Raw genomic sequence first — 19,866 nt, 5'->3', positions numbered from 1 at the left:
CTGGACTGACAGTTCTGTCTCTTTGGTGGCACCACTGTCGTGTTAAAGTTGCATTATGTGCTGTGTTTAATGGATGTGAATAAGTATCCAGAGAATCCCCTCTGCCTGAGACATCAAAAAGAGTGGAGTTGTGTCTTAAAAATCACCCTCACAAGGGTCCAAATTCTATTTAACTTTTAATTTAACTGTTTAGCATTTTAATACATTTCTGTAATTTTTCTACTCTATATAGCCACAGTCCAATAATTTCATCCAAAAAATCTGAGATAAAAATGTTATTTGTTTTACTGGCACTTATTCAGAACTCCTTCACCCACTTGGCAATATAAAAGTTGCCATACAACAGTATGAAATCATGTCGACTTTGTTACTCTCCTCAAATATCTGTTGCAGGCCACCCTACCCTTTTCAGTGCAAACCAGTAGAGTTTGCCTTTTGTTACAGAGGTTCAGCCCTACCACCTGAACCTGTGTAACAAAAGGCCAATTTGTGCCTTCCATGTCTTCATTATTCATCCAAATCTACAAGGGTCTGTGAGGGTCTGGACAAACTTGCAGGCGTTCGTGTGCATGGACTGTCCACACTACAAACACACTGGCTGTACATGTGTAAGGAAAATAAATAGTGCTCAAAACAAATTCTTATGTAGAGGGGAGACTTTACAAGGAAACCCTCAGTCATCCACACCTTTCTAGTTCATCATAGACAGAGTTGTAATTGAATGAGGACTTTGCAGGAGCTACACATTTCCATCAAAGGAGCCCAAACAAAGTAGGAAGTTCTGAAATCTCCAAAAATCCTGTGTGACATCCTCAGTCTGATTTGGAAGCCTGCACTGGTCGTGAATAGGATGCAGAAGGTTTAATTTTGCCCTCTGAGCACATCTTTTCAGGCTGTACATCCAAGGCCTCGCCAGCCAGGCTTTTGTGCCCTGGGTACCCCATCCAGTGGGCATACTTCATGTTTCTGCTGCTATCACACACGCTCAAGCTCTACCTCCCTGATGCTGTGGGTGAGATGGGCTGGTGGCACATCAAGGGGGAAGCCCAGAGTCTCCCTTTGCACTTGCATTGTGCCTTAAAGTATGCTTCACCCTTTCACCAACATGCATGTTAGACTCCTTGGTCCACGTTTAACGATTCAGATTTGTAGCCAACACTCTGTAGATCCCTTGTGCCCTTTACATAGACCTGTCCCCACCCTGGTTCTTGTCTCCTGGGTCCTCAAGATGAATGATGAAGACTGATTTACAGGTCACAGGCAGAATGACAGAGGCGACAATCAGTAACAAAATAGTGAAATAAAATGAGCTTCCGAAATGACTTCCTACAGAGCAAGCCACTATCGATGTACAGAGGTGAAAATTCTGTGGCTTTAAAGACTGTAAGGGTTGGGTTGACTCCCGACAGGCCACACATCTAATGTCTATCATTTACCCAGTTTCTCTCCTCACTTTTCCAACCTATTTCTATTGCGCACTGTCTATTAAAAGGAAAATGCCTTTTCTAATGTTTAGTCCATTGACTCTGATATTTAAAAAAAAATTATATATATATATATATATATATATATATATCCAAAAGTCTGTTGGGTGAGAACAAATACACATGCATGACAGGCTGATATAGTGGGCCACAGAACATAGAAGCAGAGTCAGAAGCAGCAAACCTTTTTTTTTTTGCCCCTGCCCCAAGAGAGCAGCTTTCATTCAGCTAAGTGGGCATCATCTATTATCTAGTCTTGTATGTATCCCAGCAGACTCCCATGTCACATCGACACAAAAAAGCCTCAATAAAGTCACAAAAAACTTTTGATTATCAGATGTGGCTGGTGAATCCATATGTGCAATTTGACCAGAATGTGGGCATAGACTGTATATGAATTTTGTGTAGTATATTTTAATACTATATTTTTGTACAGTTTATAAGCCACCATGCTTGGTATCATTCCGTTACTATTGCCGCCCCCTGCTGGCCGGAGCGGAGCGGTGCATCGCCTTTTATGGATCCTGGGACAGTTGGAGGAATTGGGATGCGGTTCGTCAGCTGAGTGTGGATCTCACAAACCCCGACAGGACGGTCCAGCCCCACGATTCTGCCCGGTGAAGCTCCTAACTTTACATCCACCCAGCTGACATGGATTAACAGGAGCGGAGGAAGTCAGTTTCAAGCCCAGGGTGAGTTATCTCAATCCCCCGGAACGTTAAGTGAAGCAGCGACGAGCAACAACACGGAGTGTAAACACAGCTTGTGTGCTAACTTAAGGAGCTATTAGCTAGTTAGCCGTTAGCTCCCTCCATTCAGGCAGAAACAACTTTAAAGTGAAAAGAGGAGATTTAAAGTTGAATTTACAATACTGAGATGATTAACAGAAGTGGGCAGAGTTCACAGGGTGAGTTGTCAAAACCTCCGGAGTGCTAAACTAAACTAAAGTTAACTTTAAAACATTGAGAAGTTGTTAGCTTATTTGCTAACTGCTGCGTGTTGAGCTGACAGCATTAGCTTTGAATAAAATAATAATAATAATGACTTCATTTGTACAGCACATGGGTTTCCAGAGTGCTCTGACAACCACATTCATGATGAGTCTATTGTTTGTCAAATATTGACGTATTAATAGCCATTTATTAAGGTATTTATTTCACAAATTGTTTATATTTTTTATTTATTGAATAATTTGGGTGTTAAATCGCTAAGAATGATCAGATCAGTAAGCTTTCTATTTAGCGGAATTTTTAGTTTTATTTATTTCGCGAAAAAAAGCAGTCCAAAATAATTAGAAAACATGATATCAAGAATACAGTTTGAGTATATAATTTCGGTGTTAGTTAGCAAATAATTTTCTGATTGGTGCTCTGCTTTTACGCCAGGCTATGCAAATTTATAATCCTTCTAAGAGATGTAGCCCAGAATAAACTAAAAGTAAAAAACTAACTATAATAATGCATTTCAGTGAAGTTTGAGAACATTGGTTATGACCTACTGTCACATTTAAACATATATAATTTATTATTTGGGTCTTAGTGAACTAATAATTGTCAGATTAGTAAGATGCTTTCACTCCGTGCCTCATAAACTTTCTTTCCTTTTTTTGTTTATTTTTTTACCTTGTTTACACAGCAGTTAATAATAACAATAGATTTGTTTGTGTACCATTTTCATGCAAGCCACACAGCTAAAAATAATGGTAAAAATCAAACAGAACAATTTAAGTTTGAAAGCAACACCTGATGCACACTAATTTATTTAAAATGTTCGTGTTTAAAGCTTCAGTGTTAACAAGTTAATAATTATCAGCTCAGTGTACTGCTTTCACTGACACAATTTCCTCCTCTTTACCCGTTTGGATAATATAGTAACAGTTAGTTTTCGGAAATGTTTTGTTTAAATATGCAAATAAAATAACATATATCTAAAAAAAATCCCTAATTTCCCTAAATTTCCAGAACAGAAATTCAACGGTTGGATAAAGCCAGCTTCATAATTCTTGTTTAATTTAGTTGTCGTATTAGACCCAAAGGTTTTTACTGATAGGATTTTGGATTACTCTATTTATTTCTCTATAAATCTGGAAACACTGTCAACAGCCAGAACAAATCCATTTTTGTTATGTTTCTTGGAACAGTTCTATAAATCAGGCTGTGAGAGACCCATGAACAAACCCTGACTTTCCACATTAAATTTCACTCTGGTGCTTTAGTTTTGAAGACCAGAAAGGCTACGCTAGTATTCATTGGTGGGCGCGAGACTGACAGGATAGACCTGAAAGTGTGTAACTGAGAGGAAAAATAATTAGAAAATAACAACAGGCAGATCCATTAACGGGATTCACAGAAGGAGGCCATCTTTAACATTTTTTCTACAGTATACTCACATGTGGTTACACCCTAGTCTACAAATGTTTGAACTCAGTTTTCTGTGTTAATGCAATAGACAGTCATCTTTTGGCGGCTGTTGCTGCCATGGATAGTCCAATCATGTCTCTTCAGAGAGATTGCGCAAATAAGTTTCTGTTACAGTTTTGCCCATGACTGATTTCACAAGAGGTGGAGTGCAGGACACACTATAGAAACAGGAATGAGAAAACCTGTTTTTATACTTGGCAAAAAAGAAGAGCGTTATCTTAGAGCTGTAGCGGTGCAGCTCTGAGATCGACTCCGCTGATGACTTCCTGATGTTTCTGAACTGACCTCTTAAAAGTGCTGAATCTCTGACTGAAGGGTCCTCAGGAAGTTGTGCAGGCCCAAGCTTCTCTGTGTGTTTTCCTGGCTGCAGGCTGACTTAGCAAGCCGCTGCATTATTAATGTGTGACATGATTTCCATTCAGAGAAGCCGCCAGCTCTGTAACTGGAGCCAACTCAGCCTGCTGCCTCTTACCAGTTTGTTTCCGATGTGGATCAGTGTGTCTGCAGAGCTCTAATGTGAGCAAACAGTTTGTCACTGACCTGGATTCTATCAGCAGATGAACTGATCTTTACTGTGGACTCAGTATAGAGGGTTTGTCCGTAAAGTCAACCAGCAATCAACTGGCAGCAGTGGCCAAAATAAGGATGCACAAAACTGGAAAAAACTGACATTGAGAAGTTTTGATTTTTTTTATGATATACATTGAAAAAATATAGGAATTTTCATGAGATGACTTGAAAAACGCTGTTTGTAATGAATTTATTTATATAGAATGATTGAATTTATTTTGTGAGTGAGTCCATCGGCATAAAAAAAAATCATTTAGATTTTGCTGTCAAAACTTTTTTCTAGTGCAAAAACTTTGGTCTAATATTGACAAAGGCATCTACAACAGTTCATTGCTTTGGATGGCATTCATTTGTTGCTTCGTTCAGTGACGGCAATAGCAAAACACTGCTTAAACAAGTAAATATGTTTTTGCATACAGCTGCATGATTATGGACAAAATGATCGTCCCCATTATTTTTATCATGGTTGAGCTCATAATTATATACCATGACCTTTTTATTGTGTCTAGAGACAAACTCATAGGTGCTAGTACTGTGCATCGTCTTTAGTTGTGCTACATTCCTCCTGATGTACAAATCTGCTTTGAAATATGACCTGAAATAATCTTCACCAGTTTCCAGAGCATAGAAGGTAAATATAAATATACATTTACCCGACCACCTCTCTTGCTGAACATCTGCTTATCGATACAATTTACCGATGTTCCCTAAACGCCTCACATGAAGACTACAGTACAAGCTAGCCTAGTGGCTGTGCAGAGAGAATCATCTATAGTCCCCTCAGTGACCAAAAATTTATTTGAAAGAAGTGAAATAAGGTGGCTTAATGCCAGATTTAACTTCAACCACGTGATTGCGTCTTCATAAGTTGTTTTATATGAGCAGAGCATTTTAATGGTCAGTGTCACAGCTGATTGGATTGTGAGAAACTAAATCGTGATCAATGTTCCAGTGAATGTATAACCCTACAACAGACACTGAAATCAAACCTGCTTTTCAGATCTTCAGTGTACCGCTCCTGTTCTTTGCTCACTTTGCCGTGCACATGAAGGCTGCTTGTCGAGACACTATGCTTTGTAAATACAGTTTAAAAACTCAAGTATATCCAAGAACCCTTAAAGGACAATAAACTATGTTCCATCAGAAAGACTCTTTTAGATTAGTCATGGAAAACAAGAACCATGCAAGTTTTTTTTGTGTCAAGTAGCAAAACGTTGTAGCATGACGTGTTTGAGTTAATTTGCATTCCTTCACTTCCTGCAATGTGACTGTTGCCTCACTTAGCAAATTCGATGCTGAAGCAAAATATTGTGCAGCTCATTCCAAAACTACTGATGTTTAAGGAACTCATGGTCCCTTTATTATAATATAATAATTAAATTATGAAAAAAGTGTAAATATCATGCCAATTAGCAGTGGTTACATATGTGTGGTAAATGATAAATGTCCTTTAATGGCTATAAAGGGAGTGTCACTTGTGCTTTTATAGTAAGAAACTTGATGATCCTGATCTGCTGCATGCTAGTTAGAGAATTTTGTGTCTACAAAGAGGCAAGGTGTATCTGCAGTGTCTTTGCAAATCATCCAAATGCTTAGGTATTTAGAATTTTGTACACTTTTGTAGCTAACTGGCACAGCAGTGAAAACCATGTCAACTGCAAAAAAAAAAGGCACTCTACAAGTATTTACAGATTACATAACATTGTAAATATAATTAATTATAAACCGAGTAATAACCTCTTGTTTTTTTTCCTTAGCCCCTTCCGTGCCTGCGGTGGCCAGACGGCGTCATGGCATCCCGGCTGCTGGACCGTCTGAAGCGCTCGCTGTTTAAAGACGGCCAGGGGACGGGACCTGAGCAGGAGGAAGGTGGTGGACAGGAAGAGGAGGGGCTTAAGGAGGACCACTGGGAGGCAGAGCTGGAGGAGGAGGAGGAGTGCGTGACCGATCGGCTCGGAGGGACGCTGTGCTTTGACAGCGGAGGAGGAGGGCTGGAGGATGGAGCAGAGGGCGAGGGTTCAGGACTAGACAGCGACTCTGACTTCCTGGGAGAATCGATGGAGGAGGGCATCAGCAGCACAGGTGATCCGCACGTTTAATTCTGAAGGCCTCACGTATGTTCACACTCTCATCCTGAACTTCTCTGATCTGCTTCCACAGGTTCGCTTGTGCAAGTGTTTAAGTCAGATTTGGCAAACGATCTTAACTCCGCAGTTGTAAATTGCACGTTAACTTCATGACTGACAGTAGTTGGTGATGCAGAAATCATATAAATATTTTAACTTTGACCATGATTTGCCGTTAAGTTCGTTTCCACTGCTGGTACTGCAGCTGATAGAGCACAGATTAGAACATTGATGATTCTATTAGTATTTATTATAGAGAATATTCAATCGTAACATTAATTTCACTTTAATTTGGACACAAATTAAAACGCATTATGGGCTCATCTGACCCCTTCTCTCACCTGTCCTATGTAGACACCAGTCCGGTGGGCGTGTCTCCACTGGGTCCCTCCCCTTCCTCGCTGTTTACTCGTCAGCTTCAGGAAAGCTGGAGGACCCTACGTGGACTCGGAGGAGGAGGGAGTCCCGTCCCCTCTGTAGGACGGCAGACGGACAACTTGCTGTTTGAGGTGACCGATGCTAGCGTGGTGCAGGATGGCTCCTCAAAATACGTGGTGAGGATCAATTGACTTTCAGACTGTCTCCATTAGGTTGTTGTTATGTGGTTTAGGCTAATGATGTCTTGTTTAGGAAAACATAGATACTAACATGTTTAGGCAAACTATATCTTGCTTATATGGCATCTGATCATATACAGAAGTTATTAAATGTTCTAAACACGCAATGTTAAAATGCAAAATGCAGCAAGATAAAATTGAATGAAATAAATAAAATCAAGTTTTGTAAACAACAGATTCAGTAAAGTGCTCACAAATTTGATAGAATTGCTAAAATGAACTAAAACAGCAGAAAAAGACCGATGTTCAATAAGAGTAATAAAAACAATATAAACAAACAAAATATGCAAAATAACATTAGGCTAATGCAGTAGCTACATTATCTTGTTTAGGCTAACATAGTGAACACATTATAATAATTAGGCTAATGTTATAAAGTTTAGGTGAACCATATCTTGTTTACTCTAACGCAGTGGCCAACATTAACATGTTTAGGCTGACAGTACTTTGTTTAGGCTGTCTTGCCAAGACTAATGTTCTCTGATTTAGGCTTACATAGTGGCGACATTATTGTTTTTAGGTTCATGTCATCTTGTTTAGGCTAATGATATATTTTTAGACTAACTTAGTAGCTGCATTATCTTGTCTAGACTAACAGTATCTTGTGGTGACTACATTGCCTTGTTAAAGTTAATGTTATTTTGTTAAAAATATTTGTTTAGCCTAATGAAATCTTACTTAAGCAAATTTAACTAATACATTTCCTCTTTTGTGTTAATGTACTGGCTTTATTAGCTCATTCAAACTAACACTTACAGTATCTTTTTTAGCTAATATTATGGTTTTTAAACTAGTGTATGTGGAATTTTATCTTGTTTAGGCTAAGGATATCTTTTTTAAGCTAAGGATTCCTTGTTCAGGCCAAGGAAAGCTTGTTTAACCTAACTTAAGGTTGATGTCATTGTCTTTAGTCTGAAGTTATCTTCTTTAGGGTATGTAAAGCCTGTTTAAACTAGCATAACAGCAACATTGTTGAACTTCATACTTTAACAGACATAATTTCCAGGCTGACTTTTTGATGGGCGGATGCATAAATCCATTCTACATAAGGAGACGTTTAGAAAATTTGCATTCATCTATATAGGTTTAAACGCAGAAAGTCTCAAGGCCTAAAATACAGTCATTTAAAGACAGCTTTCTGTTTCTGCAGCTGTACACCATCCACGTGATCCAGTCAGGTGGTAGCGATAAAACTCCTGCGATCATCACCCGACGGTACTCAGACTTCCAGCGACTCCATGCCACTTTGCGCCGTAACCATGGAGACCAGATGGAGCGTGTCTGTTTCCCACGTGAGTAGAGACCATGCACTCTGTTGGGAAACCTCAGGAAAAATGTCACTGCTTAGTTCCCTGGAACACAACAATGTATGGTTGTGATCTTTGTAGGGAAAAAGCTGCGCAGGAACTTCACAGCAGAGACGATCGCTAAGCGTAGCCGGGCATTTGAACAGTACCTGTCTCACCTGTGTTCCCTGTCTGCCCTGACGGGTGCACTGTGTGTCCGCCAGTTCTTCTTCCAAGCTGACCTGCAGACTGGACAGCTGCTCATCAGGTAACTCCAAAACTGCTACCTATCCCTCAAACTCATCTGAGCAACATGTAGGAAAATGAATCTGAGCTAATTAAAATGCTGTTTAGGTTCTTAAATGAATAGAAATTCCACACTTTACTCGCATTTATAACATTATGTATTGGATTCCTTTAGACGTGTATAACCTAAAGTTCATACAAAGTTAATGTTTAAGTAGATCATGTCTTTATTAGAACACCTACGTTAACTCTCACAAGAACCAGTGGTTTGATAAGAAGTCAAAGTCAAACTATAGTTATACAGCTAGTGATGGTAGTGTGGAGGCTGCAGGTTCTGGAGATTCTGAATAAAAACCACAACATGTAAAGCTGCAGCAGCAACAAAAAACAGAATGATGTAGGACAAGTTATAGATGACTGAGGGTCAGAATGCAAACACCTTAAACTGATCTAAGCAACTCAAAGACAGACATCTAGATCTGTACCCAGAAATCAAGCTGAGACAGTTTCAGTTGCAACGTAAAGTTAACAGAAATGACAGAATCACTTCCAGGAAAGAACACTGTAGAGTAGCTAAAATAAGTAAAAGAAGACAAACTACTGAATATGAGACAATGGATGGCCATTCAGTAACTGTTGTTCTTTGAAGTGGATGTTCCCCAGGACCTGCCTTTGATAGGTTCAGGTGGTAAATCAGTAAAAACCCAGAGTCACCGAGGAAGCCAGGGAGGGAGTTTACCAGTGCAAAAAAACATTTCCTCTTGTTTTCTCTACTCTTATTATCTCAGTAGCTGTTTATATCACTAATCTAATAGGTTAGTAGAGGGTATCAAAGTATATAATGTGGTTATGTTTTGCTTAAAGATGCCATATCGAGAAAATCTATTTTACTGTGGTTTGTGTGTCTTAACACTCGGAAAATATAATGATGCTGACTGGAGCCATTCCTGTAGCCCTCAATCATCTAGGCAATCTCCTAGCTTTACAAGACAATCAGAAGTTTATCTAGTTTCCACATATAAATTGAGAAACCACTAGTTTTTGAGGATCAGAAATGATGGGAACTTAAAAAGTGATTTGAAACTGATAAACACTGACTGCGTGACTTACTGTGTTCACATGTTGTGCTTCAGTGCACCTAAAACTCAGCTGGTATTTATAACTGTTTGTGTCTCTACTGCTGGCTGTGCTCATATATGCTGAGTATATACAACGAGTAATAACTAGTATGAAATAGGTGACTAAAATGCTGCCCATTAAGACTCTGTGTTTTCCAGCAGCCCCTTCTGTGCTGCTGCTATTCAGTGCTGAACTACAGATTTTCTAACTGCAACATTATCCGGTAAAATTACTATATACATGAGTTAAAAATGACTATGCTGTGAATTCAAAGATATTTGCATGTAAAATGATGGCTCAGATAGAAAGTTCTTTAGCTACTGTGTTGTCGACTGTTTTTCTCCACACTGTCAATCAAAGATGGAGAACGAGTCTCCTTCCTAAAGAGGGTGTGGATAGCAGCAGATCAGCAATTAAAGCTGCAGACACTGAAACAGTAGATTTAAGAGACGACTAAAACCAGGCGGGATAGTCATGTAAAATAAATGTGTTTGTGACATTTTGAGCTGACTAAAATCCCCTTCTGGGCATAAGTAAAACTTTTATTAATTTGCCAAAAAGAGAATGGACACAATGTGGAACCTTTAATTTGCCCAAAACAGTGTTTATTGCCACAAGCGCAACTGGGTCTACCATGTGTCTCTGACATATGTTCCCTCCGTTTGTTGCTAACCAACTGTACGTAAATGTTAGGCCACATAAGCAAGGTTTTGTAGACTTTGATACCTGCTATTGAATGAATTCTGTCACCTTTTCTTTCTTTAATTTCTTCATTATCATGCACGGTAACCCTCCAAAAATAGCGTAAATAATCCACTGGACAATTGTGCCGTATTGCAAAGGAAAGTAATGGAAAAAAACTAAATCTTGAAATCACATCACACTAGTAACACTCTTGGTAGGACAGGACAGAACACTAAACTAAAACTGCTGGTCGTTTTTGATAAGAATACTTAAGGGTTCAGTTTCATTTTTCTTCTCTGCTATTTGTTCCTCCATTTCTGTGCATAAATAACTTCTCCGGTTTTATAAAATACAAAAGCCTCACAGCTTCAGCTCTGCTAGTTTGGGTGTTTCAGAGTTGTCTTGTTTCATTGAGGGTGGGACGTTACCAGGAGGCCTTGGGTCCGCTGCTCAACGCCAAGAGACTGCAGCAAAAACTGGGCTGGGCATGTTACTATGACAACCAGACCCCTCCACCAGCCTCCTCCCATTGGTTCTTCACTCTGGTGGGACTGTCATGCTGCTTCCAGGAGGTGGACCAGCTGGAAGAAGCAAGGGATCACTGTGACCACGCCCTCCGTGTTCTGACCCCCGTTGAGACTGAGGATAAGCCTCTCGCACCTGACAATAACCCCCTCCCACAGACTGACCCCTCACCTGTGCATCTGCATATCGACCAGCCTCACCCACTGCTGCTGCCATTGCTGCGTTCGGTGGTTCGGCTGTCGTGGCAGACAGGAAAAGACAAGCGCCAGTGGGAGGAGCTTCTGCAGCACCTGGAGGAGCAGAGGGCGGGGCTAGACAATCTCCCAACCATCAAAGAGTTTCTGGTCAAACACAACCTGCAGGAGAGTGAGGGTGAAACCTAGAGCAACGCACACATTGCACAGTACAATCACCACAGTGTGACAGGAATTGGGGTCAACTACAGGAAAAACACATCGGAGATTTTCAAAAAAGTCCAGATATTTTGAAAAGGCAAAGTGGTCACGTTGTTGAAGTAGTCATAATATTATATTACAATGAAATGTGAATATTTATGTTTTATTTGAAAGGGAAAGACACAGTATACATAGATAAACTACTAACAACTACCTGATGCAAGTATCATAGTATTTATCCGTTAATGCTAGTTTGCATAATTCAAAAATGATGTATATTTCAAGAAAACTCAAAATATTATGAGAAAAAAAGTTGAAACATTTAAAGAATGAAGTGAAATTATTCTTGGAAAACTTAGAAATGTGACAAACATGATAAATTTAGTGAATGGATTTAATTCAAGATATAAATGTAGTTTCTACAGTAGTGGTCATATTTCCGAAATGCACTTATATTATTTTCAGAGATAACTAGCATTATTAAAACAGCTCTTATATACCAAACAAACATCATGATTACAAGTACAAATCATATTATTGCAGTTAAAGGTCACAGTATTACAAGAACAAATAATATGACAGGTTGATTAATATGTTTTCAAGAATAACGGCACAGCAGCATGAAGAACGTGTTGCCTGGTGGATTGCATTCTGGTTGTATGTTTTCACAAACCCTGACAGTTCTTATAAACTGCACACTTATTATGTTAATGGTAACATTAACAGTTGCTTATTTTCTTTTATAATCACAGATTTCATTCTTTGCAGTGGCCGGTAACACTCTGTGTACCTAGTGAGGCATTCAGTCTTACTTTTCAAGCCTTAAACAGTTCAGGGTTGTTTGTAGGTGTAATGCTTCAGATCAGAGGGTTTTCTTTTTTATTCCAAAGTGCAAATTGTACCGCCCTTCATAATATTTCTCATAAGATGATAATTTAACCATTTTCACTGTTTTGCTCGACTTTTCAGAGCGGTTCAACAAGCATTTGTCTTTTTTTTTATATACATAAATGTAATTTATCCCTTACAAACAAGACTAAATCCAAGTAAAGAAAAATATTTTAGTACAGAAAATGCAAAGACGTCTGTTTTAGAAAACACAAGATTACAAGTACAGAGCTAAAATTAGAAATTACAAGCATGGGTTTCAAGTAACTGGATTTCTCCGAACAGTTAGGCTGTCAGACTCGTTTCCTTTAGTCAGTTTCACTCTGTGGTCATAGCAAAGCACATTTTCGAGCAGTTTTTCAATTCCTCTAAGTTCCTACTACAGATTTACAGTGTTAAATAGTGACAATGTCAATAAGAGAGCAGCAGAGGTTGTTAAAAATGACGTTAGCATGAAGCCAGTCGAACAAAGACCCAGTTATCTTCTATTTTTAAGTTGGAAATATCTTAAGAAGCATTTAAACTGAAAACGTTTTGCACACTGCCCTTACAAAATCTCATAGTAGATCTGAGCTGAAAATTTTAATTCTGAACTTTCAGTTTTAATCACCAAAATACACTGTGTTTGTCAAGGGGTGCCAGTAAATGTTTCCTGTGGACTGAAAAGGGCAACGTTAAAGCAAGACTCTACAGGGAACGTCGTGTTTTCTTTTTTCATATGTTGATCAGTTTTTGTATTTATCTTCTTACCATGGAAAAAAATTCAAAACACACATTTAAATGTTTATTCTTCAGTTTTTTTATTTTTAAAAGTTTTAATCCCCAGACTTTTGTAAATACGCATAATATGCAAATGCATGTATAAAGTCTGAACTCCAAGCAGTTTCTGAGCTGTGGGCTCATTTTTCACTGCAATATATAGTCCTGCACCTCTAGAAGTAGAGAGAAATGTTTTCTGTGCAGTATGACGCAGTTACAATGCTATAAATTATATAAAAAATGAAAATAACCCGGAATCAACATGTTCAACATTTTTCAAGTGCCTACAATTGTTACAAATGCTGGAAAAATGGAGGCTCCTCATGCTATGGATATTGATCTACATACATTTTACAGCCTCTACAGACTCTGAACTCTGCTGAATGTGTCTTCCAACAATTTGCTGACAGTTTGCTCCTCTGTATACAGTGTATGAGCCATGCTGCATTTCTTTTTCAGTTTTATTTTCCTCTCAGTCTGTCTTGTCATCTCCTAGAATGCAGTTCACCTCAAATCTGAAAGAATCACAGCTGAGTCATACATGGCCTCTCAGTTTCTCTGGGAAACGCTCTTTACAGAGTCTGTTTAGCGCACTTTCTGCTGGATAAATGAAGTGATTTTGGCTTCTTTATTTTTTTTAAAGATAGCATCTCTTTCGAAGTGAGGTTTTTGAGTTCAGAGGGTTAAAGGGTAAGTGGCTATGGCTGATGTATGAGGGTTAAAACGTTGCCCTTTTTTCAGTGCAGTACATTTTTGGTTGCTAAAATCCATGATGTAGAATTTTGTCGAACATTACATTGTTAGCAGGATACATTTCCTTTCTCCAACAACACTTGCAAAGCTCATATTTTGAATATTTACATCTATGTACTTTTTTAAAAAAAAATTCTGCATAGTTTACATTGATGTTTGCTTCTTTGTCGCTGCCTCTTGTGGTACTGCTGCCACCTGCAGATCAGTGCATTAAGTGCTCCATAGTGATGCTGCAGGTCAAGATCTCCACAGAGCACCTTTAAAACAGTTAAAGACAATTACCTCAGCTGCAGGTTGCACAGCAATAATTCAGCAGTGAGACAATCAACTCTGTGTGAGAAAGTAAATGAAATAAGCATCCTCGGCTGAACCGCTGGATTCTCACTTTCAGTTTAGATTTTAAGAGCAAAACAATTTTGTTGTACTATTTTAGGACATGAATCAGTGTGCTGGCAGTTTTTACATGCAGTGGATCTTTTAAAGGAAAGCTTTGCCTGTTGCCAGCATGTAAGATACAGCAGTTAAAGAGGCATTCACTCACCACATCAGCACACATTCGTCAGGTTCAAGGTAAAATTTGCTGCTTCTTTTAGTGATCAGTGTTTTTACGTACATATCGTTACTATGGAGACCTGTGGTGTTAGTGATTCTGGTGACCTAATGTGCACGATTAGATACAAGATATAAATAGATGAGATTTACATCAGCAGGAAAAGCGTGGACTCCATGTGATTGGTGGAGAGTTTTTAGAGGAAATAATCAGAACCACAACGAGGTTTTATGTGTGAAAACAAGTGATGAATAAGGGACGAAACAAAGTCATCAGCACATTGATGGCTTTTAACAGGGAAAGTGGTAAAAGATTTAAATGCCAGGCACATGTATAGATTTATGCACTAATCCTAGTAGACGAGCTGCTGATTGTTCACATCGTTACTCTGGTTCGGACTGTGGAGATGCATGAGTAATCAAACGCACCATATAAGGACAATATTACGCAAAGCAGTAGTCATGGTATATTCAGCCTTACTGTGATGTCTTTTCATTTCTTGCTTCTTGTTAGTTTTCTATTTGCAGTCGCCCTGCAGTGCTTTCAGCTTTGTTTTCTGGTAAATGTATCTGTGTAGCACTTTATGCCTTTCTTCACCTGTTTACACTCACGGATAAGGGAGTCGAACTCTGAGATTCAAGGATGAGCCACTCTACCTTCTTGGTTTGCTTTAGATGCATGCAGAGACTGTGAGAGGCCACCAGGGAGGACAAATATATATATTTTCTAGAATCTATATATGAAGCTTTTAAAAAATCTTAAAATTCAGACTTCGAATAATTTTCTTTACACTCATCTCAACCCTCTTTCATAATGAACGGTTCAGCCCTGTCTCCTGGAAATTATGCAGCTGACTGAATTATATCAACTAATACATTTAGTTGGAGCAGCCCACGTCCATTTTCTTTTAACACGCTGAGGAAAAAAATGTTAATTTGACATTCAAATATGTTAATACAGAACCTATTGGAAGCAATTATTTGTTCAGCCAGAACATCTGCTGGTAGTAAATGTAGTATTAACAAACGTTTTATGATTGCATTCAGGTTCTGGGTTAAATTGGACATGACACTCAACATGTAGTCAGCATAATTTACAAGATGGGTTCCCAGTAAAAATCCCTAACATAGGATGTGACATTGTTGGGTTGGAATTCCTACGCTTACTGACATTAGTTATCTACCGACAGCATTCACAGTCATTGACCCCAAGCTAAAGAGTGATGCAAGGGAGAGTCCCTTATGTGTTATAGTGGATGCAGCAATAACATTTCATTGAGTCAAAAACCAAGAAAAGATTGTCCACTTTCAAGTTTTGCTTCTTAAGCTGCAAATGGTTTTTCATCATTGGTTAGAAACAAGAGAATCTTGCAGTTAGTTGTAATTCTAGGGTTTGTAGTGGACGCTTTGTAAACAGACTATGTGGTTTTTGAGGGCGTACAGGTGGTTCATGTGACCAAAAAGTTGAAAGTCTGTTGAGTTTCCTTTATAAGGTTGGATGTAAACACCATCCACGTTAGTCTACTAGCAAAGAAGTAACTGAGAGGTAGTTTTGTCCTTTACCATATTTAATTTGAAATAAGTCTTCCCGAACAGACTTTGAGCCTAACCAACCCAATGACACAATATGACGAAGAGCCAAAGCTCACGATTGAAGCAAAATATTATAATTTAACATGCAATCTTTTTCTATATAAATTTTCACAACATAAATTCCAACACGCGTAATTCTGTCTTATATTCTGTTCAGGGCTAGATTAAAATAGTGATTTGCTTAATAAAGAAACAGTTCACAGTGACTTCAAAGATAACGTTTTTATGAACATTTATTCGAGGCCACCATCTTTCCTGAAAAGTTTTTAGTGCTTTTGTAGCTGTATAAATGTACCATTCATTTATTTATTTATTTTTTAAAAAGCAACTACTGGGCTTTGCAAAAGTTCTGTTACACTTGCAAAATGAACACAAAGATTTTTTGGTGCAATAAGATACATTTTTATTTTGAAAATATTTCAATATATGTGTTAATGATAATATTAATCAGAAATGTGGCGACCCAAAACTTTTATCTTATTGCACCAAAAAATCTTTGTGTTCATTTTCGTGAATGTCTCAACAAGTGTAACAGAACTTTTGCCCAGTATGTAATCCAGTCAATGATTGCTTGCACCTTAGTGTACTACAGGAAAGATAAGGATAGGATTAAGTGGTGTATAAATAATGGAATGGTAGATATTTTCCTCTCTTGTGGCCACTCTGAGCCTCTGCACTTCCTCACGTTGTACCCATAGAGCTTAAATTCACTACCAGCTGCCTGGAAATATCAGTGAGAATAATGTAATTGTTGATAATCTTACAGACCTTCATGGCTCAAAGCCAGCATACATTAAAACAGGAAATTTCAGTGCTGAACTCAAACATTTATCAAGTTGTAGCCCTGCAATGATCCCAGCAGCATCTCAGCTCCAGACACAGAAGTCAACACTGATTATATTTTCAAGCAAACAGTCAGTTTATAATATATGGAATATTTTACATTTCCAAGCTGCTGGGCAAAGTTTTCCCACCATTTGTGTTAAATGATTACATGGAATGTGAAAAATTCAGTTAATTATCTTGCAGGTTTTACAATTTTCTTGTATCGAGACTTCTGGCCTCTTTGTCTCAAATGTGGAACTGTTTGGAAGAGTGCTGTCATTTTAATGTAACTCGGATTTTGTGTTGGTGTTTGGGTTTTATCATTCACTTAAGAATTTTTATTTATAGTTTTTTATTTGTTTTTGGAAATAGTTTGAAAATGCATTTTGGGGTCAGTCACATTGAAAAATAAACTGTTCATCTCAAAATGAGCTAATTTCAGTTATAAACATCAGGTCCTAATGTGAGCTCCATTTTTAACTCTTTCACATGTGATGTTTTCATCACAGATTGTATATAAGGAGGCCAGTGCATCACTACGTTCTGGCTTTGTACAAAAGTGAAGTCAAAATATGGCATTAATGGGCGCTGCTGTGTTGAGTTGGTGATTTAAAACCAAAGCCAGTGCAATATTCACCAGGGAAGGTCTAAGTGCCTTAAACTGCGTTCTTTCTAACAGCCAGTAGAGGGCGACTCATGTGGTTCCAAAATCAAGTCTTTATTTTAAAGAATTCTAAAATCCGTTTTCACTTGATCTGCTACCTTAGTAAATATTTTCCTCATTAGTTGATGGTCTCAATCTCTAGTTTCAAGTCTCCTTCAATACAACACAATGTTTATTCAGTACATTATGATTCTCTTGAGAAGAAAATAGCGCATAGTGTCATAGAGTTTTCAGTCAGATCCACACCTCACTTATGTCCAGTTTCAAAATGTCAAGATGACAACAGCCAGATTCTAAACTTGAGGCTTCAAACCTATAGTCTGGTGGCTTACATCCCATCTACTAACATGTAGATGGTGGGCCTTATGACCGTACTGCAACCAGCCTGCAGAGGGTAATGAAGATATTCTGTCATGTTGGTCATCTTTATTTACAGCCTGTGGTTTTTGTTGTGTTAGAGCTGATTTGTGTTTGCATATCGGTCTTAGAGGTTTCTTTATTTGGCTGCATTTCCATTCAAAAATAATAATAATAATTATTATTATTATTATTGTTATCATGGGCCTATTTTCACTGTCAATTCTTTGCTTTCCCTCCCCTTCAGTATCATACCCAACAAACTTTAGACTTTAAACTGACGTTTAACCACAATACATTTACTCTGCTCTGATTTCCTCTTCAGATTTCACTTTCTTCTGATGAAATGCAGCCTGTTGGTCCTGTGTGGAATATTTTCAAATGTGTCATTTGACAATTGTAGTGGCACTGCTTTATATAGCTATGTACGAGTATATTTTATGGAATAAATTTCTTACAAATTCAAGTAATTTTTTTTGTCTAATTTCTTCATATTTGAACCTTTACAGCGACCCAGAATCAGCTGAGATTACAGCTGATGATACTAATCAATTAAACGATGTTTGAAAGTTTATTATCATATATTGAATTACTGACATGTCTACTTGATAATTTTGATTGATATTGTCTTGAAGGAGTTTTATCAGGTAAGTTTTAGACTTTTGAAAAATTGTATCCACAAAACATACCATTGGGTTTGAACATGTCATCTAGTTAAAAAAAAAAGACGTTTGATGTGGCAGAAACTGAAAAACAAGAAAGAATTGCTGCATTTTCAACGAGTCAACAGTGATTGAAGTAATAATGTGTGAGGTTGTGTGTGTGATTCTATTGGGAAAATTCACCAAAAATCTCTTTATTCTACATGTCTCATTTAAATTCTTCTTACAAAAAAAATGTGTCATGACTGACTCATCTGTAACCAACAGTCACATGACAAAAATTTTCATTTTTCAGCTGAACTGCAGGTTGTGTTTACGCAGAGCAGAAAGGGGCAGTGTGGAAACAAATTTAAAATGGAAGTAGTTATATATGTAGCTATATTTCTAGCCCCTATTGTTTCCCCACAATTTGTAACATCTGAGGAATTTACAAAAATGTTGGACATGTAGAAGTTTCTGATCTGTACTTTTAGCCAAAGCTGTGCTGATTCCAAAGAGTGCAAGACTTCATACTGGGGTTAAAAACAGTAAGCAAAAATGCTACAGGAAACCAAAAACTGCTTTGAGTTCAGAGGGTTAAACTGCAACTTTCCTACAATATTTCACTGCAGATAACAACAGGAATTTCCTGCCATTGTGATACCTAATAAAATTCAAATTTTCCATTTTTTACATTTACATTGGCTAATCTTTAAAGAAAAAAATTGGAATCTTTGGGGTCAGGTGAAGTAAAATCCATGAGAGCCAGCACTCCTTGGTCTTCTTTGCTCCTCTGATCTTTGTGTTTGGCCACATTATATGGCTGCTGTATGAATCCTTCTCTACAACAAAGCGAACCAGAGGGTGGAGCATGTCTCTGAAGGATGAACCTCTCCTTAGTCAGGGTGGAGTAGATTCTTAGCACATGTCAAACTACAGTAATCCCAGCGGATCAGATCCACTTAAGTGTCTCTGGCATTAATGAAAGGATACAGCTCAACGAAATCTTACCTTTGTACAAACGGTGGTCACTGCTGCAGTCTGATCTGAAATATTTTTGTTAATTTATATGTCATAACTACAGATTTTTTCCATCATCTTCACTGAGCTTCACAGTAAGTTTCGAGCTTGGCTGTAGATTTAATTTGAACATTGGGTTGGAACACATTTAAAAAAAAAAAGGGCCCCTAGAAACATTCAGCATCAAACACTTTATATTTCTATGCTCCAATTGATGCCGTTTCTGCACCAGTTTATCGTAGCATTGTCCTTATTTCTGTCAAGTCAAACAACAATTCAGTTCCAGCTGGTTTTAATTCAAACTTTGCTACAACATGGTGGTTCTTATCCCGTCTTCTCACTGAT

General features: G+C 38.0%; 1 protein-coding gene across 1 annotated transcript; it reads left to right on the top strand.

Moving 5' to 3' along the window:
- The first annotated feature begins 2,014 nt into the window (after positions 1-2,014).
- Positions 2,015-18,326, top strand: snx21 (sorting nexin family member 21). The gene is made up of 6 exons (XM_022209696.2): positions 2,015-2,176; positions 6,232-6,556; positions 6,955-7,154; positions 8,368-8,509; positions 8,606-8,771; positions 10,968-18,326. Exons 2-6 carry the CDS (start codon positions 6,265-6,267, stop codon positions 11,458-11,460), a joined length of 1,293 nt encoding a protein of 430 aa, XP_022065388.1. The 5' UTR covers positions 2,015-2,176; positions 6,232-6,264; the 3' UTR covers positions 11,461-18,326.
- The last annotated feature ends 1,540 nt before the right edge of the window (positions 18,327-19,866 follow it).

The sequence above is a fragment of the Acanthochromis polyacanthus genome, chromosome 6 (genome assembly GCF_021347895.1).
Source record: "Acanthochromis polyacanthus isolate Apoly-LR-REF ecotype Palm Island chromosome 6, KAUST_Apoly_ChrSc, whole genome shotgun sequence".
Lineage (NCBI taxonomy): Eukaryota > Metazoa > Chordata > Actinopteri > Pomacentridae > Acanthochromis > Acanthochromis polyacanthus.
This window is presented reverse-complemented; position numbering and strand designations above follow the sequence as displayed.